This window comes from Penicillium samsonianum (genome assembly GCF_028829775.1).
Source record: "Penicillium samsonianum strain IBT 33392 chromosome Unknown utg000001l_segment0_segment0, whole genome shotgun sequence".
NCBI lineage: Eukaryota > Fungi > Ascomycota > Eurotiomycetes > Eurotiales > Aspergillaceae > Penicillium > Penicillium samsonianum.
Genome location: NW_026643259.1, coordinates 945,460 through 971,420, shown reverse-complemented (window position 1 = coordinate 971,420; position 25,961 = coordinate 945,460). Strand labels below are relative to the sequence as shown.

Below are 25,961 nucleotides of genomic sequence, written 5' to 3'. Positions count from 1 at the left end.
TACTTTGACATCGACGCATCGCAAGAAGGCGGTCACGGCGCAATGGTCTTTCACGTCAAGCGTGATTATACTCATACCAATTTGAAGGCGACCCCCCCCTTCCACGGTCGTTGAACTTCGTCGCCACGACGTGGAGTGGGCGGACTCATCAACGCAATCGGGGCCGAAATGGTCAAGGAATTACGCGCACTGAGGGATAAGATTCAACAACAAAATAGTCAATTTGCAGAAATCCAAACACGTTTAAATCGACATGAAACTTTCATCCAAGCCAGCTACTACCACAACACTCTCACACCTGGCGCCGTCCTGGATGAGTGGGCCGATATCCCACACGACCGACCCGAACGAAATGTGGCCGTCCACGGCGGAAATATCATCCTTGATATTACTTACCGCTATCACCGACATGGCATTGGTCGATGCTCAACACGCTACCCGGTGGAAGCAGCGACATTATAACATCTCTTACTCCCAGTGCCACGAGGTGCTGGACGACCTAACCCTATCTCCCCCGATGTTATCAAGTTCTTCAATACGTGGGCTGACATCTTTTGCCTGGTGCGCTCCTTAGATGTCTCGCCCGGGAAGAATTTCTAGACCTCTACTTGCCGTCAACTTGTTTCAAATGACCAATTCTTTTATCTGCAAACTCTTGTTCGTTTTGGAGGATGTATGTCGTGGATCTCTCAGGGCATATCCCACTCGTGCATGTCTTTGACGCAAATGTACCTATGACGGGAAATTCAGAAACCCTAGGTTCTTTGCAACCTGACTCAAAAGGTCTTTCTAAACGATTTATGGGCAGAGGTTCCCAAACAGGCCCATGTAAGCCAAATTGAGGTCAGTTCACGGGTCGGGCCGGTGTGTTGCTGATGGCTGGGCTACAAACGTTGCTATTACTCGAGACCCGGGTCCATACCGCTGCTGGCAAGGGTATTTTCTCCTTTTCTTTTTGAATCATCCGACGTGGAGGAGATATCAATATTTTGCCTCAGCCTTGGGAGTAGAGCGCTATTATCGCGTTTGGCACATACTTCGGCTGTGCACTCACTCAGCAACTGGACCCCAGTAAGTAATTGGCCGTTTTCATATGATCAGGAGGTGAAAAATTTCTTGACTTTAAGGTAACTGGGAAAGCGGCTAGAACACATGATAGATATATACAAGGACTGCCCAGAATTGCCGTATGGTTGCCTTTCACGGTTTTCACAACAAGTAGCCGTCCATGCCAGTCCATGCCAGTCCAATTACTCTCATAGCACGCCAGTATATTGCCCATGAGCAACAGGCCGCATATAGCTTGGATCTCAGGTTCCGCGCTTTGTTCAAGCTCTTCGTGTGGAAGTTGAATACTGGCGAATATCACCTTGCCTCAAGGTGCCTGTACCATCTATATAAATATGATGGGTGCGAGGTCGACCGCCGACAGGCGTGACTCTAACACTAAGGATCTTGGCCTTATCAGCCCGGTTGAAATGAGACTGGTGAATGGGGCTACTGCCATCGTTGCGATGCCTTGAGAATTGTTTGTAAGCTAGGAACCAACCCAAAAAAGAATCACTGGTGCATTTACAGAATTTCGATGGACTCGATTTCTCCAACTTTCTGTAATGTTCTTAGTAAAAGCTCTCTGGGAAGAGCAACTTCAAGAAATACATACCTTTACCGCACCTCCTGTCTCATAGCGCTCTGCGGCCGCCTTCCACTCCGCAGGGAGTAAATCCTTGCTGTACCCTAACCATCTCGTCAAGTGTTGACGAGCAGTAGAGAAAGCTCTAGACATGGTGGCTTTTGATGGGATCCAAGGACAACCTGTAGCAGGGTTTAATTGGAAAAGAGTAGATAAACACAGAAGAATGAATGGGAACGATGCAGCTATGAACATACACCGGGAGAATGGCGAGTATTTATGCTACCATCTTCCCCTTAGCCAAGGACTGGGACCTTGCGAAGTGTATCAGTTTTCGCTCATATCATCTTCATCCTGCCAATCAAGGATGCACATTGTGTACTGGAGTTCAATTAGCGCTGGCTCATCATGGTTTGTGACGTGGATTGCAGGCCGATCTAGGAGAATATGGGCTAGAGGGGTTTATTTCTGGCCACATGCAAATGCTAGTGTTTCCGATATCTCGAAAATCTAACACGAAGGTTCTCCATGGAGTCCCCGAGACCATTTCATTTGCTACTGGTGCGTCAGAGACCGGAGCTTTCACCGGTTAATGAGACTTTCCGGCGGTAAATTGTTACAGGAAGGGTCCTTTGAGTTTGCCCTGGGGCGGGCGATATACCAGGGATCATTTTCAGCGTCTAGCTTGCCATCTTCTTAGCCTAGCGCAGTGATATGGCCAGCCATTGTTTGAGATTTTAGTTAATTGGAGATCAGCGATTGTGATAGCACTCAAAAGTGGAGCTGACTAGGGTAGGATATGCGCTGGATGTATTTGTCTAATTTCATCACGGCCCCCATTTCTATTTTAAATCGTCAACTGAAATACTCCATTGAGTCCCTGTTGGATTTGAACGTTCTGGTTCATACCCGTAGCTTGATTGAAGCTCAACTGCAGCCTAACCCAGCCTTTTTTTTGACTCTTTTCTACTCTATATTCTGACTCTCTCACTCTTTTGGCCTAGTTCTGATGTGGGGCTGTTTGAAGGCCATGATGTGCGAACCGAGCGCTTAGCTATCACTCGAAAACATTAACTGGTCGTTCCTGCCTTGCTATGAAAAAAAACCCATGTACCTCATTCTAAAAATAATAATCCATAAGCGCCGAGCTAGCGCTTGTTGGTGGCTCTGTATCTCGAATTCGAACGTGGAAATTGATCACCTGACCTGTCGATCTCCGTCTGAGATCAAGGAGCTGGCCATTTTCTATCACCCATAAGCCCATTGTTGTCTTGATTTTCCCGCCCGTCAACCGTATTTCGAACGTAAATCCAGCGCACTGCAAAAAAAACTGGCCCTCTTTATCTTAGAAATGTTGACGTCTTTGCTTCAGTCCTTGCCCCGGCTCGGACGAAGATGGACACCTCTCAACTTCACCAATCCAAATTTCACTCGGATATCAACAACCCAAGCAATTGAGGAGGAAACCATCCCGGGCTATGTTGCGGGTCGGTATTATCCTACTCGAATAGGAGAAATACTCAAGGACCGGTACCAAGTTGTGGGAAAACTGGGATTTGGAGCCAGCTCAACCGTGTGGCTCGCACGTGATATGGAGTAAGAAGACACTGGCACCTTCACATTTTCATTATCTTCTCACAACTCCTTCGCTAACCAAAAATACAGCTATCGTCGCTATGTCACTCTTAAGATTTTCATCAAGTCCACATCGATGGGGCAGCAACTAGACAACGAGCTGAAGATATACCAACGTATCGAAGGGGCTCCTCGGAAACATCCAGGTCGCAAGTACGTCAGATCTTTGCTGGACTCCTTTGACATCAGCGGACCTGAAGACAAACATCAATGTCTCGTGCATCCTCCATTGTGGGAGAGTGTGTTGGATTTTCTATTCCGCAACCCAGTACAGAGACTACCTACACCAATCTTGGCAGTAACGCTTCATCGTCTATTTCTTGCATTAGACTACCTGCATACTGAATGCAAGATCATCCATACCGGTGCGGTCTTCCCTTCCCGATCTCGAGCTCGATCATTTGCTTATCAATATATCAGATATCAAAGCAGATAACATTATGTTCGGCATTGCCGATGATTCTGTTTTCAGTGACTTTGAGAACAATGAGCTCCAAGATCCCTGTCCTAGGAAGGAGTTAGATGGAAGGACAATCTATACCTCCCGCGAGCTCAGAATGCCGAAAAACTTAGGCGCGCCTGTCCTCTGCGATTTTGGCTCGGCTGTGATGGGTGACGAACAGCACTCGGAAGACATTCAGCCGGATATATATCGAGCACCGGAAGTGATCTTGCAAGTTCCATGGTCATATAGCGTTGATGTATGGAATGTTGGATGCGTGGTAAGAAAACTGATACTTCTGATTTAAAAGTTCCTTAGCTTACGTTGTCAGATTTGGAACCTTTTCGAAGGGGAGTCACTGTTTAGCGGCCAGGACCCAGAGTATCAGACTTACAGGAGTCGGGCTCATCTTGCCGAAATGATACGCCTACTCGGTCCGCCACCGCCAAGTTTCCTTGCCCGGGGGGTTCTGACGCAAAAGTTCTTTTCAGAGGAAGGTAATTCACCCATCTAACCTTTTCCTATCTATGAATAAAAGGTGTCAATTATTGACTGTTTCTGCTATTCTAGGTGACCTCTGCGCCAGAGAATTAGTGGGAGAACACATCCCGCTCGAGCAAAGAGAGACTAGTCTCGAAGGAGAGGAAAAAGAGAAGTTTCTACGCCTAGTGCGGAAAATGTTACAATGGGAACCGGAAAAGCGAAGTTCTGCTATGGAACTTGAACAAGATGAGTGGGTGCAAGCAGAATTACGTAAATAGCCGTCTGTTCTTCAGATTGTACTACCATCACATGCAATCCCGGCCGTGTCATAAAAGGTTCATCCAGCTCTTTTCTACCTAAGGGATCCGACCATCGCTCGATCACTTTGTGGGTTTTTAGAAGGAGCTATACTACGCTCGCTGAACAGAGGAGGCGGATAGCAGCTAGTAATTCTAGAATCAGTCCTAGCTTGACATCGCGGTGGACCCCTGGTCATGTATTCCGCGATTCGGCCTCGCGATTGCTCTTCGTACTCCCCTCTAACCCGTATAGGACATCCTCAGACATGCCGGGGATCACCATGTCGAACGTCTCCGTCACCACCGTGTACTGATAGTACCCACAGCGCGCGATCGGCTTCGTCTTCTTGATATCCAGGATTCCATCCGTCAACACCTCGTCCTTGATATGCACAGCGATTACCCGGCCGATCACCACATCCACGGTGCCCATCGGAGGATTTCCCGGTAGCCGCACGGTGGAATGATATTCGCACTCGAATTTCACCGGCGACTCCCGCACCATGGGGACATCCATCAGCGTTGCCGGCTCTTTAGTCACCTTGGCACGCTCAAACTCGTCTACCCCATAGGGAACTTGCTCCGCCGAGATGTTGACGGCCTCGCGAAGGTCCCACGTTGCCAGATTCCAGACGAAGCGTCCAGTCTGCTCCGCGTTGACCACCGTGTCCTTTCGCGTGCCGTTCACAGTTTGGTTGGAAGAGAACATCACGTACGGCGGGTCGAATGTCAGATTGTTGAATTGGGAGTAAGGCGCCAGGTTGGCTTGGCCTTCTTTGTTCTGGGTGGAGATCCATCCGATCGGACGAGGCACCACGCACGCCTGTCAGCGTTAGCTATGTCGTTCGGTGTCCATCTTGGAGCCTCACCTTGAACGGGTCGTGGGGAAGATTGTGCTCCGTCACTCCGGGTTGATAGAACATGACGTGTCTTGTTTCTGTTTCTGTGCTTTCTTGGAGTCGACCCCTCATTATATTTATGTATTCCCCACTGCCGATCGAAGTGCCGACGCTATATGAGCATCCTTTTGGGGCAACAGCTGACCCCGGCGGCAATGATTCATCTGCATCGTGACGACAATTTCGACATCTGATTCCGAGTATCGACTTCCCTTGAATAAATAAGAAGAATAGCCGGCCGCTTATGCGGCCTTGTGACGTTTTTTTTGGTTAGTCTTTTTAGTGTCTTTTTTTTTATAGATATTTCGTCACCCTTTTGAGTTTCATAGGTACACAGCAGCGCAAGGCGGAAAAAGGCTTAATTTGTGAAATCGACTTTTCCCTGTATAACCTTTGATACAGAAAGAATAGCTCGAGTTCCATGGAATGTTCTTCGGTATCTCGGGGCTCGGGGGCTCGGAGTGGGGTCTCTCCACACCATCCGAAGTGCCGAAGTGTGCGGCATCCCGAGAACTCTCATGGATGAATCGGGCTGTCTTGCTCGAATTGGTTGTGTGGCGATCCGAGACTGCCGTGCAAAGACTCTCACAGGGATATTTAAGCTGGCTGGATTGTCAAGGGCTGCCCTGGTTCACAAGTCCAACTCCAACTCAACACATAAACAACCTCCAACTACAAAGACAGATTCACAATGACCAACACTGAGCCTCACCTCTGCTTCCGGTCATTTGTCGAGGCCTTGAAGGCAGACAATGATCTGGTTGAGATTGACACTCCAATCGACCCCAACCTCGAAGCGGCCGCCATTACTCGCCTTGTCTGTGAAACGGACGACAAGGCCCCGCTCTTCAACAACCTCATTGGTGCTGAAAACGGTCTCTTCCGCATCCTGGGTGCACCTGCATCTCTCAGGAAGTCCTCAAAGGATCGCTATGGCCGACTTGCACGACACTTGGCCCTGCCACCGACCGCATCTATGCGTGATATCCTCGACAAGATGCTCTCGGCCAGCACCATGGCCCCGATCCCACCCAACATTGTGTCTACCGGTCCTTGCAAAGAGAATTTCCTCGAAGAAAGCCAGATTGATTTGACTAAGCTGCCTGCACCCATGATCCATCAGGCTGATGGAGGAAAGTACATCCAGACCTACGGAATGCACATTGTTCAGTCTCCCGATGGGTCCTGGACCAACTGGTCTATTGCCCGCGCTATGATCTCCGACGATAAACACCTGACCGGTCTAGTCATTGAGCCTCAGCACCTCTGGCAAATCCACCAGATGTGGAAGAAGGAAGGCCGCGACGCCCCGTGGGCTCTGGCATTCGGCGTTCCCCCTGCCGCCATCATGGCCTCGAGCATGCCCATCCCAGATGGTGTGACCGAGGCTGGATACGTCGGTGCCATGACTGGTACCGCCTTGGACCTGGTCAAGTGCGATACCAACGATCTCTACGTGCCTGCCACCTCTGAGATTGTCTTCGAAGGTACTCTTTCCATCACGGACAAGGGTCCCGAGGGTCCTTTCGGTGAGATGCACGGCTATGTCTTCCCTGGAGATACCCACCCTTGGCCCAAGTACAAGGTCAACCGCATCACCTACCGCAACAACCCCATTATGCCCATGTCATCTTGTGGTCGACTGACCGATGAGACTGTAAGCCACCCACCCCCATCTTTCCGGTTCCCTACTAACAAGTAATAGCATACCATGATCGGCTCACTGGCCGCTGCCGAGATCCGCAAGCTCTGCCAACAAGCCGGTCTCCCGGTAACCGACGCCTTCGCGCCGTTCGAGTCCCAAGTGACCTGGGTCGCTCTGAGAATCGACACCGCAAAGCTGCGGGAAATGAAGACCACCCCGAAAGAGTTCTCCAAGAAGGTCGGCGACCTGATCTTCAACTGCAAGCCCGGCTACACCATTCACCGACTGGTGCTTTGTGGCGACGACATTGATGTCTATAATGGAAAGGATGTTATGTGGGCTTTCTCGACTCGCTGCCGTCCTAACCTCGACGAGACCTTCTTCGAGGATGTGCGCGGTTTCCCCCTTATTCCATACATGTCGCATGGAAACGGATCGCCAGTGCAGGGTGGAAAGGTTGTTTCTGATGCTCTTCTCCCCTGTGAGTATACTACCGGGAAAGATTGGGAGGCCGCCGATTTTGAGAGCTCGTATCCTGAGGAGCTCAAGCAGAAGGTTTTGGCCAACTGGACGAAGATGGGATTCCGGGAGGAGTAAATTAAGCTTGTATGGTGCTTTGTTATTTCAAATATAGATTGGAATTTTGATAAATGTTCACTCTTATCTTGATAAAATATAAGCTTTGGCGATGGATACCTAGGTACCCGCCAAGAACCCGTGGGCGGGTTTGTAATGGTACCCGCGTAACCCGAGGCAGTTCTGTCAAGGCGGAAACCCAACCCGACCTGCGTTTTGGCAAGGCCTACCTACATTGCTCAGTCTCGACAGCGTCCATATCACCCTGTACCGAGCTCGGATGCATGTTATTATATTGAGAGAGCCTCGCACTTTCAACCTACACAACTTCTTGGCCAAGACAACAACCCCTGCTAGTTCCGGTACTTCGGAGTCCTCGGCAGCATGAGCGCTGTCAGTCAAGACCAAGCAGACCGGGTGCTACAACTCAAGAGTCGAGAGCGAGAGGCCCATGCATGCTACCCATGCAAAAAGCGAAAGGTCAAATGTGATGGGGGCCAACCATGTCGTACCTGTCAGAAGCGAAAACACCCCGAGATCTGCACCTACACCCTTACGCATTCAAGGCGCAGATCGGCTTCTCGCCATAGTGTCGCTCGCTCGGCTTCGCCCAAATCACCGGCCGTAGCAAGCAATGAACAATCACGGCCTGATGACAGTTCGAAGAATTATGTCTATTCTGGTGACAATTCGGTTGTTTCAATCCTGCGCATGCGAGCATCGGACGTCAATGAATCGGTGGCCCGCGAGGTTGGATCTGTTCTTGGTCTGCAGAATACCTTCAGCAATTATACTTTCATGGACTCGAAAACGCCGCTTGACAGGTGGAAGTCACTGCTGACTGTAATGCCTCAGAGAGCCGAGGTCTTGAAGTAAGTTTCAAACAACTAAGAAGGAATACGGCTAACTGGTTAGATTTTTCCATTTCTATCGTGTCACGGCATATCCATTCAATCCAATACTCGCTGACATAGACCGCTTTGAATCTGACTTGTGCACCTATCTAAATGCCCATGCATCTGGTGAATTCCGCGACCCGGAAAAGATCACTGATCGCTGGGCAAACGACAAGTCCATTGGTCGTATCAGCCTTTTACTGGCAGCATTGTCAGCAGGAGCACATTACTCCGATATTGAGTGTCCGGAACGATTTGAACTGTCAACTGACTTTGGTAAGCTTCATTGCACGCTCATCAAGCTTGGCTAACGATATATCAGCCCGTCGATCATTTCATGCTCTTCGCTTGGCTAATTTCCTGTTTCGGCCCTCACTAGATATTATACAAGCGCTGCTTATATTAGGGAACACGTTGCAGAATATGGGACAGTCAGATGCTGCCTGGGCATTACTGGGCACGACAATCCGACTAGCTCAGACCATAGGCCTGCACACTGAAAGAAGTACTGTTCACTGGCCCGAGAATGTGAGAACAAAGGCCAGGACTCTTTGGTATGAAGATCGAACTACTATGGGCATATATTCTCGCATCATAGCTGACTTTCCACAGGTCAACAATTGTCTGGCAGGATAGTTTATTGTGCCTTTGCTATGACAGACCGCCTATTGTCTCCGTGACGGGATGGTCTCTCGCTAACTCGTTTTTCGAGAGACAAGACTTGTCCTTCGCAGAAGTAATGCACTTGCTCTGTCGCATCGGTCTAGATACTATGCAACCGGAAACCCTCAGCGTCGCTGAATTTGATCAAGCATTAGAAGGGCTGCAGCGGCTGGATTATGCTCACCAACGCGGCCTACCATATCTTCGATCACGGGAAAATTGCACAACACTACAACAACATCTCGAGCATTTAGCTCTTAGGATGCACACCTCCTTCTGTGTATCAGTCCTCTGCCGACCGGCAATGAAGCAACCCACCCCACAGCCTTTTCTCCACAGCGCTGGTATTCTTCGGGATCGTGCCAAAGGGAGTTTGATCGATGCTTCCAAGGCATTTCTTGATTTTCAGGCTCTGAGTACTGTTCCAATGCGGAGCTGGTCAATGGTGCATACAGTGTTGAGCTCGACCCTGCTTCTCTGCATCTGGGAAGAGACGCGCAACGACCCTGAATGTCGCAATCTTCAACAGAAAGTCATTGATGTCTTCTCATCGTCTAATTCAAGAACCAACGATGAGGGCGCTTCCTTACCCGAAAGTGATAGTCAGTGGTTGTCGGCTCGTCACATCCGAGCCTTGGTGACCTTACGAAGTGCCTTGGAACGAGAGCAGGAGACGGGCGCTACCGAAACGGAGAACTGGGCGGGAATGGCCCCGAATGTGGTACCGCAATTTGGCCCTGGGTAAGTTCCTTGTCTATGGTGAAGATATTTGCTCACATCTGAATAGGCCCGCTGGGTCCGTGGACATGCCCAACCCATTCGACGTATCACCCATCACGTATCTGGACTCGATCATGAACCGTAAGCACAGTTTTGCTAGTTTCGACAAATAAAAGCTGACCTATCTATCACAGTTCCGATGTTTGATTATACACAGGAAAATGGATTTCTGTGAAAACTTCCAAGCTGATACCCTGCGTGCGGTCGTAACGGCCAGTCATAGACTTCAATCAATTATACTTTCACAAATCACACAGTAATGCATCCATTCAGGCTTTTATGCAAATTTCTAAACAATTTTCCCGTTACGCCACTGTGTCTCGGCCATATGCGCAACCGTCGGATCTCGGCATCGGGGCCTCGGAGGGCTCCATTCGGGTCTCCAAAATCGGTCCGATGACAGTATTCTCCAGTTTCTCGGGCCATGCAGTAACTTCCAGTAAGAGAAAACCCCGTGAGACCTGGGTACTCGGCATCTTGCCACACATTGATATAAAACGAGCCAGGGTTGCCAGGCTCAGTTCATTCATCACACCAGTCTTCACAGCAGCTCCACGGGATACAGGCCAAACCATCACAACAAGACCAAAAAGCAACACCTTCAATAAGCCTCCAGTCAATGCTTTCTCTTCTCTCTGGAACCCACACCCCATCTTCCAGCCGCCATTCTCCCGAAGACAGCCCAATCGAAACAACAATGCCAACCATCGACCATGCCCCTGCACAAACCCGCCGCCGTCGCATCGTGGTCGCAATGACCGGCGCAACAGGTGCAATTCTCGGGATCAAAGCTCTCATCGCCCTCCGTCGCCTAAACGTGGAAACCCACCTGGTCATGAGCAAATGGGCCGAGGCGACGATCAAATACGAAACCGACTACCACCCATCGAATGTCAAAGCATTAGCAGACCATGTCCACAACATCAACGACATGGCTGCGCCAATCTCTAGCGGTTCTTTCAAGGCTGATGGCATGATCGTTGTTCCATGCAGTATGAAGACACTCGCTGCTATCCACAGTGGTTTCTGTGATGATTTGATTTCACGCACTGCGGATGTCATGTTGAAAGAGAGACGGAAGCTTGTGCTTGTTGCGAGGGAAACACCGCTGAGCGATATTCATCTGCGTAATATGTTGGAGGTTTCCCGTGCTGGCGCGGTCATCTTTCCGCCGGTGCCGGCGTACTATATCCGGGCTGCGTCGGTGGATGACTTGGTTGATCAGAGCGTGGGGCGTATGCTGGACCTGTTTGATTTGGATACGGGGGACTTTGCGAGATGGGAAGGATGGCAGACTGAGAAATAAAGGGTCAGAGTTGGGTTGATTCGTTTTGTCTAGCATTTGTTGGCGTTGAGATTGGCTTTTAGAATTCACCGCTTATGTCTCTTCGGAATAACTTTTATACTTCAATTGATATATCGACCTAATGAGAATTTTATGTAGATTTATAGTGAGGTACATTTAGGTAGAAGTAGAAAAGCCGGCCGCTTATACGGCCTCTATACTTGACAACCTTGGAATATAACGCGTAATCAAGTTATTTACAATGATATTATAGACCTTATAATTACGTACGATTCCACTACGATATCTTTGTAATATCTTTTTAATATACTCTTTTAATGTTGCTTAAGGTACCTTTTTAGAAGTCTTTTTAGACCTCCTTTTAGGATAATCAGTTACAACCTATAGAATGGGATAAAAAGCACAATTCTAACAAAACGGCTTTCTGATATATAATATCTACATCCATGGATGACTAGTAGTGCATGTTTAATCAATTATTACGCTATAATGACCATAGACGGCCAGTTTTCTGCTAGCAATAAAAGCCAATAGGACTAAAGTCCCAGTAGTCGCTATGCACTGCAATACTGGTGCATTATCAAATAGATTTCGGCTTTGCATTCAAAATTTACAGCGCTTTTCGCCAGCATCAGTTTTCTACCCCCCTCATTAAGTATGGGCCTTAGTGCTAGCAAGTTTAGGGTTGATAATGAGTCATTGAAATAATTACATCCACTGGTGGATAGTATAGCTAATATCCAGAATTAATTTTCTATCCTGTGGCTACCAGGCAGTGAATAGGCCGATCAGCCTGGGCATTGGGGGTGAGCGATCAGTTTACTCAGGGAGCTGCTCAGGGAGGTGGTTTTACCGTCACCTAAAGTACAAAACAAGGTAGTCAATGCTGCGAAATATAGAGATCCCATTGAATGACAAGAACGACAGACCTGATCTTTGGTAATGACTATAATGAACGGTAGAATCCCAAGTACAACACTGACTCTGATACCATGTCCCAAGAAACAAACAAAAAAAGCACCCAATTCAAAGACTTCACACAAACGACAACCATCATCGTCATGGGAATATCATCTCAAGAAACCAGTCATGCCAATCAGAATGCCCCATCACCAAAAAAGAAAAAGCCCTAGTAGTCCGAGAAAGGTCGAACAGGGGTAGTCCCCCTCCCTCTAACAGCATACGCGGTAGCAAGCGAGCTATAATCCAACGTATCACTAACAGGGAACTTCCCGGGATAACTCTCGACAGAGTGATACTTGCGGGCGCGATTCATCTGCACCGTCTCAGAATCCACCGCCGCATCAATGGTTTCCCCAAACGACGAGATCGGCTGCTGCACCTTGATTCCAGTCGACGGACCAGGGTCACTGAAGTGATCTGCGACACGTGCAGAAGCAGACATGGGCACGGGGAAAGACACGTTTTGGACGAAGTGAGGCTGGGAAGTGCGCACTGGAACTGGAACTGGAACCGGGTCTGCTTCGGTCCGTTCCCCGTCCATATTCCGTGGGAGAACGGTCAGGGGCTGTCGGAAGATGGATTTTGCCGAGTTGGCGATCTTTGAAATGCTGCCTCGTGTGCTGGATCGGAGCTTACGCACGGTTTCGTAGATGGGGGAGTTTTCTCGGGGATGTTCGGTGCCCGGCTGTGAGGTGGGACTTTCTTGCTCTGATGAGGAATCCGAGTCTTGCTGTCCCTGCTGTGGCCAGGGTGAGGTGGCCAGGGAGGTGGTGCGGATATTGTTCTCGTGGTTCAGGTTGCCATTTCCTGATGAAAGATACCACGGGCGCTCTGTTTCTGTTGCAGAAGTATAGGCTGAGAATGGCATAGGGCCGAGAATAGCGTTGATAATGCTTGTTTCTGTGCGGTAGATGGCTTTGTTGAAGGGCGGAAACTCGCGTCTTGTGTTCCAGAATGGTCGTGCGAGATAGGATACTGCGTAGAGCAGTTGAAGCCAGGAGAGAGAACTGATGAGGAATATTGTGTTTAGGAGAGATATGGGAAACACTGCGAAGGGTTTTTGATCCATAGCGGAGGAATGCCACTTGCGAATCAGCTGGTGAAGATATTGGTGGTTCGTTTGGGATTTGGCGCCAAAGCGTGTAGGGAGTGTTGACTACTATGTACAGTCAAGGAAGCTACAACTACTCGGGTAGTAAGAGGGAAAGAACCAGAGGTTTCCCAGATTCAACAAATTGGATTTGCAGGACATGATTATATCAAATCTATTTGGCCAAGATGATATTAAGGTGGTTATATGTAAGAACATACCGACGTGTTTTTAGCTATTCTTTTTCGATGTCTTTCCAGAGGTCTTTTTTGAGGTCTTTTTAAATGTCTCTTCAAATGTCTCTTCAAATGTCTCTTTAGATGTATACGAAGGGTGTAAAAACAATAAACCTTATAAAGGGGTTTTCTATATATAACTAAACAGAAACTGAGAAGTGTCGGAGCTAAAGAAGTTCGCTTAGATTCCAAAAAAGCAAAGAAGTCAATTGTATTTTCGGGACCTGATTGTATCAAAACTAAGGCAAAGAAGCGAACAAAAGCCAAACCCAACGCCAGGCTAACAGTTGACATGGAAGAAAAAAGACGGAAACTCATTCTAGCTACAAGTATATCTCGTGATCAGACACAAGCAACCTTGTGCCCAGCGGTTAAGCATTCGAGGCTTCGAGGTCTCGTATGCTCTAGATGATATATCGATTCATGTCTGATCTTGAATTTCCAAACTGTGTCGAGGTGGTAGATGTCTTATTGGTAGGAGCATCGTCGGTATTTTCGTACCGTGAAGCTTGATTAAGCCGTATTAGGCGTCTCAAGAAAAATTCGAAGAGAAGAACGACGAAGGTACATTGACATACCCCAATGCACAGGCCCAAGTTAATGTACAAGAGGGGCCGACATATCTCAGAACAAGAAGTCTCGGAACAAGAAGCCATTATTATAGGATTCTTAATATGGAAGTTTTGAAAATTTTGCTGAGGATCAAGGTAAAGAATAGTGAAAGAAAATGTCTCTTGAGGGCTCTATATACGCACTGACTACGTATATATGACTATGTGATAGAACTATGCCCAAGTCAAAGGCTTCCAATGCTTTCACATTTCCTGGTACGTCCCATAGTCTCGTGGGGAAGGTTACTACTCTCGCGCACAAGTAACCTTGTGCCCAGCGGTTGGGCATTCGAGTTTTCAAGGTCCCGTATGCTCTAGACATATGTGGTTGTGTGTCCGATATTTCGGTCCATGTCTGATTTTGCATGCCCAAATTGTGTCGTAGTGGTAGATATCTTGTTGATGCGAGGAACACTGCCGATACCTTTTTCCAGGGAAGCCGGATCACTCCTCGTGCTTGAATCGGTATCAGGAAGAGAATTTCGGTGTCGGAGTCGGTATCGATGCGAAATTGCGACGGTAACATGGCCTATGATCCAACCAAGCACCGCAGAGAGCCAACCGATGAAAATGTAAAAGCTGAGCTGAGATGTCTCGTCGAAACAAGCCATTATTATAATGATTCTTGATATGGAATTTTTTTAAAAATTTTCCTGAGGATTAAGATAAAGAACAGTAGAAAGGGCAAAAGATGAAATAAATGTCTCTTAAGGGCTCTATAAGTATACGTAGTCGCTTCGTATATATGACTACATATACACCGGATTTTAGGCCGCCCGACAAAATAAGATCGTTAGTGCCTAGCTGGTAGGATCGTTTGGCTATTATCATTATATAGGAGAGGAAACGCTTCCCAGGTCGACAAAGAGGAGGCGATGAAGTAAAAGCGTGCATATAGAATGAAGGGTGGTTATTAAGAAAGGGCGAATGGAATAGAGGGGGAAAGTTAAGAGACGAAGAATAATATTATTGCACGTGTTTCAAATATGCGATCCTACTACTGAAAAGCTTTCCCCTCTCATACATTGATTAGCTCCAAGTAATTCACTACGTCCATGCTTCATAAATCCCCTTTTGGTGCAAACCGCCGACTGATGCAAAAGGACTTTGTTCTGTCAATTTCACGAGGGGAAGAAAAGAAGTAGACGTCTTCTGGGAGAGTTGATGAAAATAGTCTCCCTCAGTCAAATCAAGTCAGAATAACAGTTCAGGCGCGTTGAGCGATTTAATTGCAATTTTGATGATGGGTGGAAATCTTGTCTGCGCGGTATTACTCTCTTCTCAACACTTGAAAGTATTTCACCACAGTCAACACAGGAGCTCGACATGAATGATTCTACGAGTACATACTCTTGAGGCTTGACTCTGCCGGCCACAAAGTCTACAAAACACCATTTCAAAGTCCGTTGAAGCACTTCAACACTTATCAACGAGACGGTGATTCTAGGAAGTAAGTAAATTTCATTCGCGGATCTGTGATTTGCCGGCAGGGCACTACAAGCCAGCCGGGACAACTATGTCACATGACGATGGCTGTTTACACCGATATTTCCGACGCTCCCCTCCCACATCCCTTTGCTTTACATTTCACCTATCATGCTTATCCTCGCTCTCGCCGCTGCTAGTAGCCATCTCAACCTTCTCGGACTCAGTGGCATGGTGGTCGGTGGCAGTCAAGCCAAGCTCGATCTGCATCTGGCCGATCTGCTCAGTACCTTTGACTTCGGTGCCCTCGGTTTGACGCCAAATCTGTGCGGCCGCGTCTCACGGAGACCTCCGAAACTACACTGGGTGTGGTATCATTGGGATTGATGCATACACCCAGCTTACACATTCCTAAGGGGAATTGATAGGGACACCCCAACTTTTGTTAAGGACACCCCATATTATGTAATTTGAATTATTAGATAATATAAAATATCATGTGATATGTATCTGAAATATCCTTATTCTCTCCATTATTTACCCAGTACACGACCTTCGTGTATGCCCAACTATACCGCATGCAGTACATTTTGATGGTGCTTTTTTCCTCTTCTGTATAGGCTCTTCAACTTTCTTTTGCTCTATCTCATCCCGCTTACGCTTCTTAGGCTTCGGCAATGGAACCAGGGGCTCTAAGAGTGGAAGATGCTCTAATATGTCCTCTGTATCACTAAGGCCAATTCGCCAGAACGGGTGGATATCTGATAATGGAATAGCTGCATTACCCTCTAGTAAAGTAGCAATCTGATGTGCGCAAGGTAGACCCATCGTTCTTGAGAATGTATTTGTACAGGGAGGTATAGGAGCTATTTCTGTAGCTCTTTTAGCCTTTGAAACTTGCTCACTAATTCGTCGGATTGAATATCGAGAGGTCCTAGTCATGATATTAGTATAAAGCTCTTGTGATGGTACTATTACCTTTTCAATTTGATCTCTTATAAGGTCATATTCAAGCGTAGCATGTTGCGCTTGTAAAGCTTGTGAAATCCTTTCAAATACAAGTAACATATCCCCTGTTGAAGCTCCTATATGCTTTTTTAAAAAGGCATGCGAGCCTTCAACTCGGGATGTCGCAGAATTACCTAGGTGTAGGTATTGTTGTGTCCACGCAACTATAAATTTCTCTTTATAAATTAGCCATGTATCTTTAATATATCGAAGGGGTAGGGGGGAGGATTGATATTGCTTTTCAAATTCTAAAAGCCTTATATTATAGATATCCTCGGTACTAGAATAGATTAGCTGAATCCACGATTTGAGAAATTCTTGATGCTTATTATTCGTATCGAAATACTGCTTTGTATTTTGTGTCACATTTTTATTAATATGCCATATACAAAGTAAATGCGGATATCTAGGGCATACAACCCTAAGTGCACCTAATAGAGCGAGATCTCGATCAGTACAAAGAACTGGTTTAAAGGGTAGGGGATTTAGGAAGGAGAAAAAGGTCTTTAAAGCCCAAATATAGCTCTCTTCCTTCTCATTCTGCATAAAGCAGAATGCAATACTAAATGTCGAATTTGAGGGTGATATGCCAATAATATGTAATAAAGGCATGTGATATCGATTCGTTTTATAAGTGCAATCTAGTACGAAAACCCTATTATACTTATTAGCATACTTAATTGATTCTGGATGCGCAAACATAAAAAAGAGGATATGGCCTTCGTGATCCTGCTTAATAGCATATTTCCAATAATCTTCCTGTAGAGTTTTGATTAGAAGCTCAAGGGGAGTACTATTACCAAGCTTTTGTCTTCGTAAAGCACTTCGTGCATTATAGATATCCCTAGGGGTAACTAGGGTATTAGGATGCTCTCTTTTAATTAGAGCAAGGATATCACGGGGCTTCGATCCAACCTCAGACATATGAAGGATAATTTGAAGCTGCTCCTCTGTGAATTTGCGAGCTATAGGGTGACCTATCATATTATTAGTGGTATGATTATGACTAGGGTTACGTACCTTCAATTCCCACGTCTCACTATTTGGAATTCTTCTTCCATATAGTCTAAATGGACAACTAATTCGACGTGTAGTTGTTAATCGTCGATTTGCCCCATCTGGCGCATTGATTCGATCATAGTAGGTGCCACCACGATCACAACCTAGGCATATATTTCGATTCGCATTTGATCGTATAGTAGTGATAGCATAGCCGTGGGAGAGAGCATGCTGACGTACAGAGGCCATTAGTAGCTCTCTACTATCAAAGATCTGCTCTTTAGGGGGCTCCATATCTGATAAATCTGAGAGGTAGAGATCTAAAGAGCTGAGAGAATTAGGGGGCAGAGCTAGGGGATTTATACTAGACTATAGTATAGGCATTTAGAATGATGTTGCTATGGTAATTCTAATACAGATCACATGATATTATACATTATATAATCAATCAGATTACATAATTTGGGGTGTTCTTAACAAAAGTTGGGGTGTCCCTATCAATTCCCATTCCTAAGCCAGATATTATCTAACTAGTCAATGACCTATAGTTTAGGAGAGCGTTTGTCTTCTTTGCTATATTATTAACAAGTGCAGTGAAGCATCATTATAAAAATAGGAACAACCTTGGAAACTCCCGAGGTCGGCTCTTCGGGAACCTCCCGCGGCTCCACTTGGCGAACTCCACCTCTTCAACCTCCTCTCTCTCTGTTCATGTCGAATATAAGGCACGCTGCTCGTTCCATCATGTCTGCTATCGCCTGCAAACATCTTCGTCCGCGAAAGTTTGCACCTCTCGGCTCTGCCGAGACGTCGACTGCCCCTCTCTTGAAGGGAATTGTGTTTGATGTGGACGGGACTTTGTGGTGAGTCACTTTTTCTCTTCGTGATGCTTTATATGAGTTATGCGATGTAGTTCTTTTCCCCGTTGGATATTCGCTATGTTGCATGCATCTTGGGGAATTGATATATACATCTTGGTGCTATTGTTGGAAGTGGACAGGAAATGAAGATTAAGGCATCAATATGAGATTCAGGCAGAAACATACTTTCCTATTCGGGAAAGTATGCCTTGTGTTGGATTCAGATCCCTGGCTTTAACAATGCTTGAGCGGATAACCTGGATTAGCCCTACATTCGCTTGGTGACCTGCTCCACGTTAGACGATAAGTACTGCGGCCTGGGGTCTGGGACGTAGTAGTTGAGTGCAGGGCGTTTTCATGCTCTTTAGTTTTGTATTATATTCCAGGCTTTCTGCCTTGTTCTTTTGTTGCCTGGCATGCTCAATCACGGAGAAATTGAGCATGTTCGAGGATTCTAATGATACCGCTCTGATCGTTGTGACCAAGTCAACTTTATATTGACAAAAACCTAGCTAACCTTGACCAGTTTACCACAGCACCACATGTTCAGTGAAATGAGGTATGATCTACTGCCTGAGAGCTATTTAAAACCAAACCCATCTTCAAACCTCTCTAACAAATCTCCCACTATAGAGCAGCACTAGGAATCGATCGCTCCATCGACATCCTCCAGCACATCCGCGAACTCCCAGCCGGAGAACAAGCCACAGCCGTATCCAAAGTGCAAGCAGTAGAGCGCCGAGCCATGGCCGACCAACAGCCACAGCCCGGCCTGGTTCGCCTAATGGACTACCTTAAATCCCGTGGGTTACGACGGGCGCTCTGCACCCGGAACTTCGAGTACGTTATAGCAATTAACCCATCGCAACCAGGACACACCTTCCATGGATAAATATTCCGGTTATATAAAGTACACAGAACGCTAACATCCATATTCACGTCTCTTAGAGCACCAGTCCAGAACCTAATTGACAACCATCTCGACGGACATATCTTCCTACCAATCATCACTCGTGACACGCCCAATCTCCTGCCCAAGCCTGATCCCGCGGGCATTCTGTATATTGCGAGTGAATGGGGTCTTGCTGATGGTCAGAATTTGATCATGGTTGGTGATAGCATTGATGATATGACAGCTGGGCATATGGCTGGCGCTGCGACGGTGTTGCTTTTGAATGAGCTGAATGCGCATTTGAAGGAACATCCGCATACGGATCTTTGTATTAAGCAGCTGGATGACCTGGTTGGTATTCTGGAGGAGGGATTCCTCGGGACTAGAAAGAATGATGAGCATGGCGCGTGATGGGATTCTGGTGCTGTGTCATCTCATGATGGCATCTGCCTAGAGCCCACCGGTTATGGATATGCTAGATAGTCCGCTTACGCAGCATGGGCATGTACTACGTACCATGTGAGAGATATACTCGGTGAAGTGAGAGATGTTAGAATAAAGTGTCATTTAATCGTACATATATTCTCAGCCGAGGCTGAGCGGAATGGTGGACACTGTGCTTGCTATGTACATGGCTTTCGCCGAGATCTGCTGCTCGATTCTCATCTCACCCCCTTCTTACCACCCGCGGCCTCTGCCGCCGCCGCCACGTGGTCCGCGTGAGAATCCTCCTCGTTGTGGTCCACGGCCTCGGCCACCGCCTCTTGGGGGAGGACCCCGTGGAAGGGGCGGGTTCGGGGAGCGCGAGCGATTGTTGTTTCCAGAGAATGTTGCTCGACCACGCAAAGGCCCTCTGGATGGTGCATCACCACCACCACGTTTAGCTCCGACTCCGCTTGCGAACTTGATACTGCCACGGGTATTGCCACGAGGGGCAGGGGTGGGGCGTCCTCGGCCTCGGGATACGCGGGACATCATGTCATCGTCGTCTGGGGATGGAGCTCGAGACCATTCTCTTTCTCTTCCGCGGGATCGAGATCGGCTTGGTGGGCGGGTCTCTCGCGGTGGAATGACGGTGTTGAGGTTCGTGATCATGTCTGGGTCGATACCCTTCAGGGTAAATGACGATGACGTTGTGGTTTGTGCGCGCAAGTAACCAGCTGGGCAGTCCCCTACAAGATGCTTCGCACTGCAGCAATTCGAACAGCAGATTGATACTGTGACTTGATCGGAGTGAAGATCTCTGATTGGGAACTTCCATAGATAATCACATTCGGCTTCCAGGTGTTCATTGCCACAGTAGTCACAGGGCACTTCGTATGCGAAATTGCGTAGCTTTGCACTGCATTGCGGCTCGTCGTGGCCACGTTCGCGGCATCGTTGGCATCGTCGCCAGTCGGGACAAGTACTGCTTTGGTGCTGATTCCAGGCACCGCAGTGTTCACACTTTATATTTGAGGTTAATGAGGTGAAAAAAAAGTAAATGGATGCAAAATAGAACGTACCTCTTTTGCTGGGCAGACATCGGCCAGATGGCCCTCACGTTGGCATTCGAGGCAAGAGATAGGAAGTTTGAGGTCTAGATCATGGATGTTACGGTCGAAGTAGACGTATTTCGCAATAATCTCAAGGTCCGCCTGGCTTAGGTCCACCAAAGCAACAGGCGCATTCGGATACTTGCTTGAGAAAAGCCGGAACGCTTCCTCTTTCGACCCAGGTCCGGATTGTGTAGATGCGCCTTTCAGATTTGAGCTTCCAGCGTTGGAACCATGCTGATGAGCCAGAGTGGCAGGGTCATAGTCATTGGCACCATCCATTCCTATCTTGTCCCCTATGTTCAGCAGGATAGAGTCATCGGCTTCAGAACCAAGAGAATCTGAATCATCTGTGTCACTCTTGGAGTCAATTTCTCCATCTTCCAGCTCATCGTCGTTTTGAGATTGGTCGTTTGTTGTGGGCTTGACTTCACCATTGGCCGAAACAGATGCACTGCGACTGCGCCAATACTTGTCATTCACCGCTTCAAATTGACTGGGCTTCTCGTTTGTTGGTGCCGATCGTTTTCCAAGAGTTGTGCGCACTGCAGCCTTCCGACCCTGGTTCCAGCTAATTGCAGGCGCGGTGTTGCCAGCGTGTGGGTTTGCGACAGTGGTTGGATCGGTATCGGAATCGGAATCTTCACTTGAGGTTGAACTAGATCCTGAGCTAGATGTGTTGTCTGCATTATCCACTGGCAGTGAGGTGGCACTAAATGCAACACCTTTCGGAACAAAGTCAGCTAGATCTGAGTCCTTCTTATTTCTGTTGCGGCGCTGTCTCTTGGCTGGGCGGGTGCTGTCGTGCGATGCGGAGCGCGAGGTGGAACGCGGATTCGATCGAGTGCGCGGTGCGCCCACAAGGGCTGTGCGTGAATCGGCTTCTTCATCTGAGGAATTGGCCATTATGGATTTGGATAAGTTTGGATAAAAATATTGGAATACAGATCAAGTAAGTGTCTAGAAGGATCAACAGTAGAATTCGGGTCCCCAGAAAATTTCACGGTAGACGAGGTCGACCACTTGCGCAATTCCTAAACCGAAGTTAACTATACGGCAGTGAGGCGATAAGCCGTAGAGCCCCCTGATTTTCACTCCGATAAGATTTTGTATGCTTGTCATATAGTACATAGAGATGGAACTGTAGTTTGGTTCTATTTACATTGATTCTTTCTCCCAATAAATCATTATAGAGCGCACTATCAGACCTCATTGATGCTGTATACAACCGAGGATGCATACGAGGTACTCATCGGAAGCATACAAGCGTAAAAAGACATAAAAATATAAGATTAATCATTTTAAGGTTAAGCCAACAGGTCAGCTAAGCAATATCAACATGATCTCGACGTGATCTAGACAGCGGGCAGACAAGCGTAACCAATAAGTCTCTTTGACCCCGGATCCACACTCAACATCATATGTATATAGATTTATCTGGGTGTTAATAATAGCTTGGATTATGATTCAAGACCCCAACCCCAAAGAGCGAGTCATTAAAAACTCTTCAGACTGGGCGTTGTCTTAGGCGCAAGATCTACCCGTGAAGTATAGCAAATCGAGGCGATCGACGCCAAGAGTGGGGTTGATGCCGTCTTCGTACATAATCCCAAGTGCCAAATGTTATTATGGATCTTATGGATCATTAGGCTGAATATTCAAAGTACTGTTGGCTATTCAGCCGCGGCTAGATGGACGCTCACAACCTGCAGTCAAAGAATGTGCTTTCTTGGATCTACCAAGTTAGAGCTTTCCCATTTCCCAAATTAACCACAAGTTGATTATAAACTTGATCTGGCAGTGTTGCAGAACTACCTAGCCAGTACCAACTCTTAGTTGATAAACCAGAGACCCGTCTACTCTCATTTATCGATGACAGACAAGGCTATGTGGAAGCACGGCCATACCGAATGTTGGACGGAATCCTAACCAAGGCTCCCGCCATCAACTGCCTCTGTTTATACCGACCGAGTACTGGACTCGTCATGTAGGATGAAGGCATCTGTCAATTCCGGCAGGATTTGTGGTTTTCTACGACAGCAGAGGACCTTCGATGCACCCACACCGAGGCGATTCATATGTTCATGGTTGGTCGTCGTGTGGAGGTTGAATGCATCTCGTGCCAACGTGAAAGGGGCATTTTCCCCCTTTGCGTCGTTGTGGACTATAACGCCGGCAATTCAGAATGTGTGAATTGCCACTAGGATCAAGTCCAGTGTTCAGTTGAACTTTCTCAATCTTCGGCCCGTCCACACCCCTTTCGGGGCCCCCGCCTCACCCTCCCCGGCCACTCTCGCCGAACCTCCCAGGGCCAAGCCCCCAACAGTGCCGAGGTGGACGCCATGTTTTAGGAGGTTTTGAAAAGACACCTAGAAAGACATCGGACGGCAAACTCGCGACATTTACTTTCAGTTCCTCTGGTATAATTCTCTCGGGGCTCGATTGAGCCTTTCAGATACAATCACTACCGCTAGGACAACAACCATGCCCCGGATCCCATCGCCATGACTTAGTTTCAATGTTGCCCCAAAAGGACTGCTGGATTAGCACCATCAATACGAACGGAAAGGCCCGGTGGCTGAAGAAGTCCGTGCTCTAGACACGGCAGATATTGTGTCTGCAGGCTTTTCGCTCGGGATCTATCCCTATGCACTTGTTGCTATAATGATGTTGGAAACTTCTTACTATGCAAACACGCATGGCCTTGAGGTTTGAAGGTATAATTACACAAGAATATGCGCCTCTGTCATTGGCGGCGTAAGACTTTAATAGCTCGATCCATCTACAATATATTTGGCCTAAGGTGATATTAGGGATGTTTCATGTAGGAACACTCCGACGTGCTTTTGGAGTTCTTCTTAGATGGTTTTTCAAGATTTTCTTTTCAGAGTCTTCTCAGATGTCTTTTCAGACGTCTTTTCAGATGGTCTTTCTAGAAGGTCTTTTTTAGATGTATTCAAAGGCAGTAAAAAGCATAATAGTTTTGGTGTCATAGTTGAGCAAAGGTGGCCAAGTCCATTTAGCCTTGTTTTGGCAGCCGTGGATGTCTCGGACATTGGATATTTGCCCCATAAAAGGAAATATCAACGATAAGAGATATTTTAACCAGAAGAGAAAGGATATATATTCAGCTATTTATGAATCTTCCCCTTTATTGAATCCTTAATATAAATTATATGTTTAGTTTTAGTCCTTTCGGGCTAGATTCCGCACATGCATACGTTCGTACATCAATGTAGGGCTATGCATTTGCCTCTACGTAGTTGCTAGGCCAATCTAAAGGGTAGGAAATAGATTAGGGAGAAAAATATTAATCTAATTATAGACCTTCAATGGAAAGAAAAAAGATAGCCTAAGCCAAAAAGAAAGAAAAAAATACATGAATCAGAGAGCTCTTCCGCACCCCGTGACCTTAAGCCGATCCGACCGGCAAACTCCAGTCTGGGCCGTGCCACCTCATCCCCACGCTCCTTTTCACTCTTCTCTCCTTCTCTCCGTCCAACTTATTCTTTTGCTTTTTGGATCCAACCGTCAAGCTGGCGTCCGATAATTCAAAAGCGTCTTCCCTGTTGGCCCCCCGTGGCATCTCCTTCCCTCCGGATGTTGACACAGGGCCGCAGCGGCTATCTCCAAGCATGACCTCAAAACAAGGCCGCCGGAGGCGGTCCAGCAGTCTTATCTACCAGGAGCCAGCCGAGTCTATCGAGCATACCAGTGATCAGGCCGCATTGCCAAATCTGAATGCAAACTGGGTGAATGCCAAGGGTGAGTGATAAAAAGCCGATCTTGGAGACCACATATCACAAGATAGAGAGAGGACTAACGCGGAACTTCGTCTTGATTTTAGGTGCCTGGACCATCCATTTCGTGTGTATCGCCGCTCTCAAGATTTTCTACGACATCATCCCGGGCGTCTCGCAGGAAACTTCGTGGACCCTCACCAATATCAGCTACATGTTTGGATCCTTCCTCATGTTCCACTGGGTGCGGGGCATTCCGTTTGAATTCAACGCCGGTGCCTACGACAATCTCAACATGTGGGAGCAGATCGACAACGGCGACCAATACACACCCGCTAAGAAGTTCTTGCTCTGCGTGCCTATCGTGCTCTTCCTCCTCAGCACTCACTACACCCATTTCGATTTGACCCACTTCACTATCAACTTCCTGGCCACATTGGGGGTGGTCATTCCCAAGCTGCCTTTCGTATGTTATATCTGCTCAGAACTAGACTTACGAAACTCATTTGCTAACTTTTTTGATTGCAGTCGCATCGGTTGCGAATAGGTCTATTCTCCGATATACCCGAGGAGTCATAGTGGCTCCCATTTAATCTTTCCTTTTTTCTTTCTCTCCACTATCCATGTTGGCGTATCCACGGCCTCGTTGATTTCCCGAGCTTTCTCACCTTCCCCTCCTTTTCTCCATAAAAGGCTTTTGCATTGCGAAATTGATTGACGGGGGTTTGAACCGTTCTTGGTCACCGGGCATCCTGTTTCTCTTTTTCTTTTTTTTTCGTCAGCAAATATGAAGACGCAGAAGTCACTGCGAACCAGTTCAAATTCCCATCCTTTCGGTCTGCCCTAGGCAGCTTATCCTTGTTTAGATTTCCAAGTATTCAAGCCATGCATTTTTTTACCTTGCAAGCTTCCATTTTTTTCGTGTCCCTGCTGCTCTCTCTGAGATCCTGGGCTGTGTAATGTAAGGGATCGACGTATCTTTGCAACCTATGCACATGGAAGTAAGAATATGTAGAGCTTCGATCGGGTAATGCAGGTCAATCTCTTGGCTGGGGCCCATGCGGGGAGCCTATTGCATCATGGCTAGAATTCGACTAAAACAACTGTCACTTCTTAGAGCCCCCCTTGACCGAATATTCGAAGGGTTATACATAGAAAAGTCGTCTGCACAATGTATGCTCTTTACCCGCTTTCGTATGTACACCTAAGAAGACAATAAAATGGACATTAAAAAATACTTCTAAAAATACTTCTAAAAATATCGTCCAAACAACACATCGGAGGGTGCTTACATATAACATCCCTAATGGGTATCATCTTGGTCCAAATATATCAAACTATTAAA

General features: G+C 47.2%; 14 protein-coding genes across 14 annotated transcripts; 8 read left to right on the top strand and 6 right to left on the bottom strand.

Annotated features, from left to right (window-relative positions):
* Positions 1-168: 168 nt before the first annotated feature.
* N7471_000384 (uncharacterized protein) lies at positions 169-462 on the top strand (the record flags this gene model as incomplete). Its single annotated transcript, XM_057273105.1, has 1 exon — positions 169-462. One exon carries the CDS (start codon positions 169-171, stop codon positions 460-462), a length of 294 nt encoding a protein of 97 aa, XP_057141284.1.
* An 866-nt stretch (positions 463-1,328) lies between these two features.
* Positions 1,329-1,786, bottom strand: N7471_000383 (uncharacterized protein; the record flags this gene model as incomplete). The annotated part of the gene is made up of 2 exons (XM_057273104.1): positions 1,329-1,604; positions 1,664-1,786. 2 exons carry the CDS (start codon positions 1,784-1,786, stop codon positions 1,329-1,331), a joined length of 399 nt encoding a protein of 132 aa, XP_057141283.1.
* Positions 1,787-2,984: 1,198 nt separating this feature from the next.
* Positions 2,985-4,224, top strand: N7471_000382 (uncharacterized protein; the record flags this gene model as incomplete). Its single annotated transcript, XM_057273103.1, has 4 exons — positions 2,985-3,229; positions 3,299-3,633; positions 3,689-3,990; positions 4,042-4,224. The coding sequence occupies 4 exons, from the start codon at positions 2,985-2,987 to the stop codon at positions 4,222-4,224; spliced, it is 1,065 nt and encodes a 354-aa protein (XP_057141282.1).
* A 461-nt stretch (positions 4,225-4,685) lies between these two features.
* N7471_000381 (flavin reductase family protein) lies at positions 4,686-5,415 on the bottom strand (the record flags this gene model as incomplete). Its single annotated transcript, XM_057273102.1, has 2 exons — positions 4,686-5,315; positions 5,362-5,415. The coding sequence occupies 2 exons, from the start codon at positions 5,413-5,415 to the stop codon at positions 4,686-4,688; spliced, it is 684 nt and encodes a 227-aa protein (XP_057141281.1).
* Positions 5,416-6,082: 667 nt separating this feature from the next.
* N7471_000380 (UbiD family decarboxylase) lies at positions 6,083-7,633 on the top strand (the record flags this gene model as incomplete). The annotated part of the gene is made up of 2 exons (XM_057273101.1): positions 6,083-7,048; positions 7,097-7,633. 2 exons carry the CDS (start codon positions 6,083-6,085, stop codon positions 7,631-7,633), a joined length of 1,503 nt encoding a protein of 500 aa, XP_057141280.1.
* A 202-nt stretch (positions 7,634-7,835) lies between these two features.
* N7471_000379 (Zn(II)2Cys6 transcription factor) lies at positions 7,836-10,149 on the top strand. Its single transcript, XM_057273100.1, has 6 exons — positions 7,836-8,484; positions 8,528-8,784; positions 8,831-9,062; positions 9,121-9,912; positions 9,959-10,032; positions 10,086-10,149. Exons 1-6 carry the CDS (start codon positions 7,997-7,999, stop codon positions 10,124-10,126), a joined length of 1,884 nt encoding a protein of 627 aa, XP_057141279.1. The 5' UTR covers positions 7,836-7,996; the 3' UTR covers positions 10,127-10,149.
* A 107-nt stretch (positions 10,150-10,256) lies between these two features.
* Positions 10,257-10,526, bottom strand: N7471_000378 (uncharacterized protein; the record flags this gene model as incomplete). Its single annotated transcript, XM_057273099.1, has 1 exon — positions 10,257-10,526. The coding sequence occupies one exon, from the start codon at positions 10,524-10,526 to the stop codon at positions 10,257-10,259; it is 270 nt and encodes an 89-aa protein (XP_057141278.1).
* A 44-nt stretch (positions 10,527-10,570) lies between these two features.
* On the top strand, positions 10,571-11,257 carry N7471_000377 (UbiX family flavin prenyltransferase; the record flags this gene model as incomplete). Its single annotated transcript, XM_057273098.1, has 1 exon — positions 10,571-11,257. One exon carries the CDS (start codon positions 10,571-10,573, stop codon positions 11,255-11,257), a length of 687 nt encoding a protein of 228 aa, XP_057141277.1.
* A 1,129-nt stretch (positions 11,258-12,386) lies between these two features.
* Positions 12,387-13,289, bottom strand: N7471_000376 (uncharacterized protein; the record flags this gene model as incomplete). The annotated part of the gene is made up of 1 exon (XM_057273097.1): positions 12,387-13,289. The coding sequence occupies one exon, from the start codon at positions 13,287-13,289 to the stop codon at positions 12,387-12,389; it is 903 nt and encodes a 300-aa protein (XP_057141276.1).
* Positions 13,290-14,471: 1,182 nt separating this feature from the next.
* N7471_000375 (uncharacterized protein) lies at positions 14,472-14,768 on the bottom strand (the record flags this gene model as incomplete). Its single annotated transcript, XM_057273096.1, has 1 exon — positions 14,472-14,768. The coding sequence occupies one exon, from the start codon at positions 14,766-14,768 to the stop codon at positions 14,472-14,474; it is 297 nt and encodes a 98-aa protein (XP_057141275.1).
* A 985-nt stretch (positions 14,769-15,753) lies between these two features.
* On the top strand, positions 15,754-15,969 carry N7471_000374 (uncharacterized protein; the record flags this gene model as incomplete). Its single annotated transcript, XM_057273095.1, has 1 exon — positions 15,754-15,969. The coding sequence occupies one exon, from the start codon at positions 15,754-15,756 to the stop codon at positions 15,967-15,969; it is 216 nt and encodes a 71-aa protein (XP_057141274.1).
* A 2,364-nt stretch (positions 15,970-18,333) lies between these two features.
* Positions 18,334-19,752, top strand: N7471_000373 (putative haloacid dehalogenase-like hydrolase; the record flags this gene model as incomplete). Its single annotated transcript, XM_057273094.1, has 4 exons — positions 18,334-18,452; positions 18,976-19,008; positions 19,083-19,289; positions 19,398-19,752. The coding sequence occupies 4 exons, from the start codon at positions 18,334-18,336 to the stop codon at positions 19,750-19,752; spliced, it is 714 nt and encodes a 237-aa protein (XP_057141273.1).
* Positions 19,753-20,019: 267 nt separating this feature from the next.
* On the bottom strand, positions 20,020-21,782 carry N7471_000372 (zinc knuckle domain protein; the record flags this gene model as incomplete). Its single annotated transcript, XM_057273093.1, has 2 exons — positions 20,020-20,787; positions 20,847-21,782. The coding sequence occupies 2 exons, from the start codon at positions 21,780-21,782 to the stop codon at positions 20,020-20,022; spliced, it is 1,704 nt and encodes a 567-aa protein (XP_057141272.1).
* Positions 21,783-24,343: 2,561 nt separating this feature from the next.
* N7471_000371 (ORMDL family protein) lies at positions 24,344-25,500 on the top strand. Its single transcript, XM_057273092.1, has 3 exons — positions 24,344-24,641; positions 24,724-25,082; positions 25,145-25,500. Exons 1-3 carry the CDS (start codon positions 24,512-24,514, stop codon positions 25,193-25,195), a joined length of 540 nt encoding a protein of 179 aa, XP_057141271.1. The 5' UTR covers positions 24,344-24,511; the 3' UTR covers positions 25,196-25,500.
* The last annotated feature ends 461 nt before the right edge of the window (positions 25,501-25,961 follow it).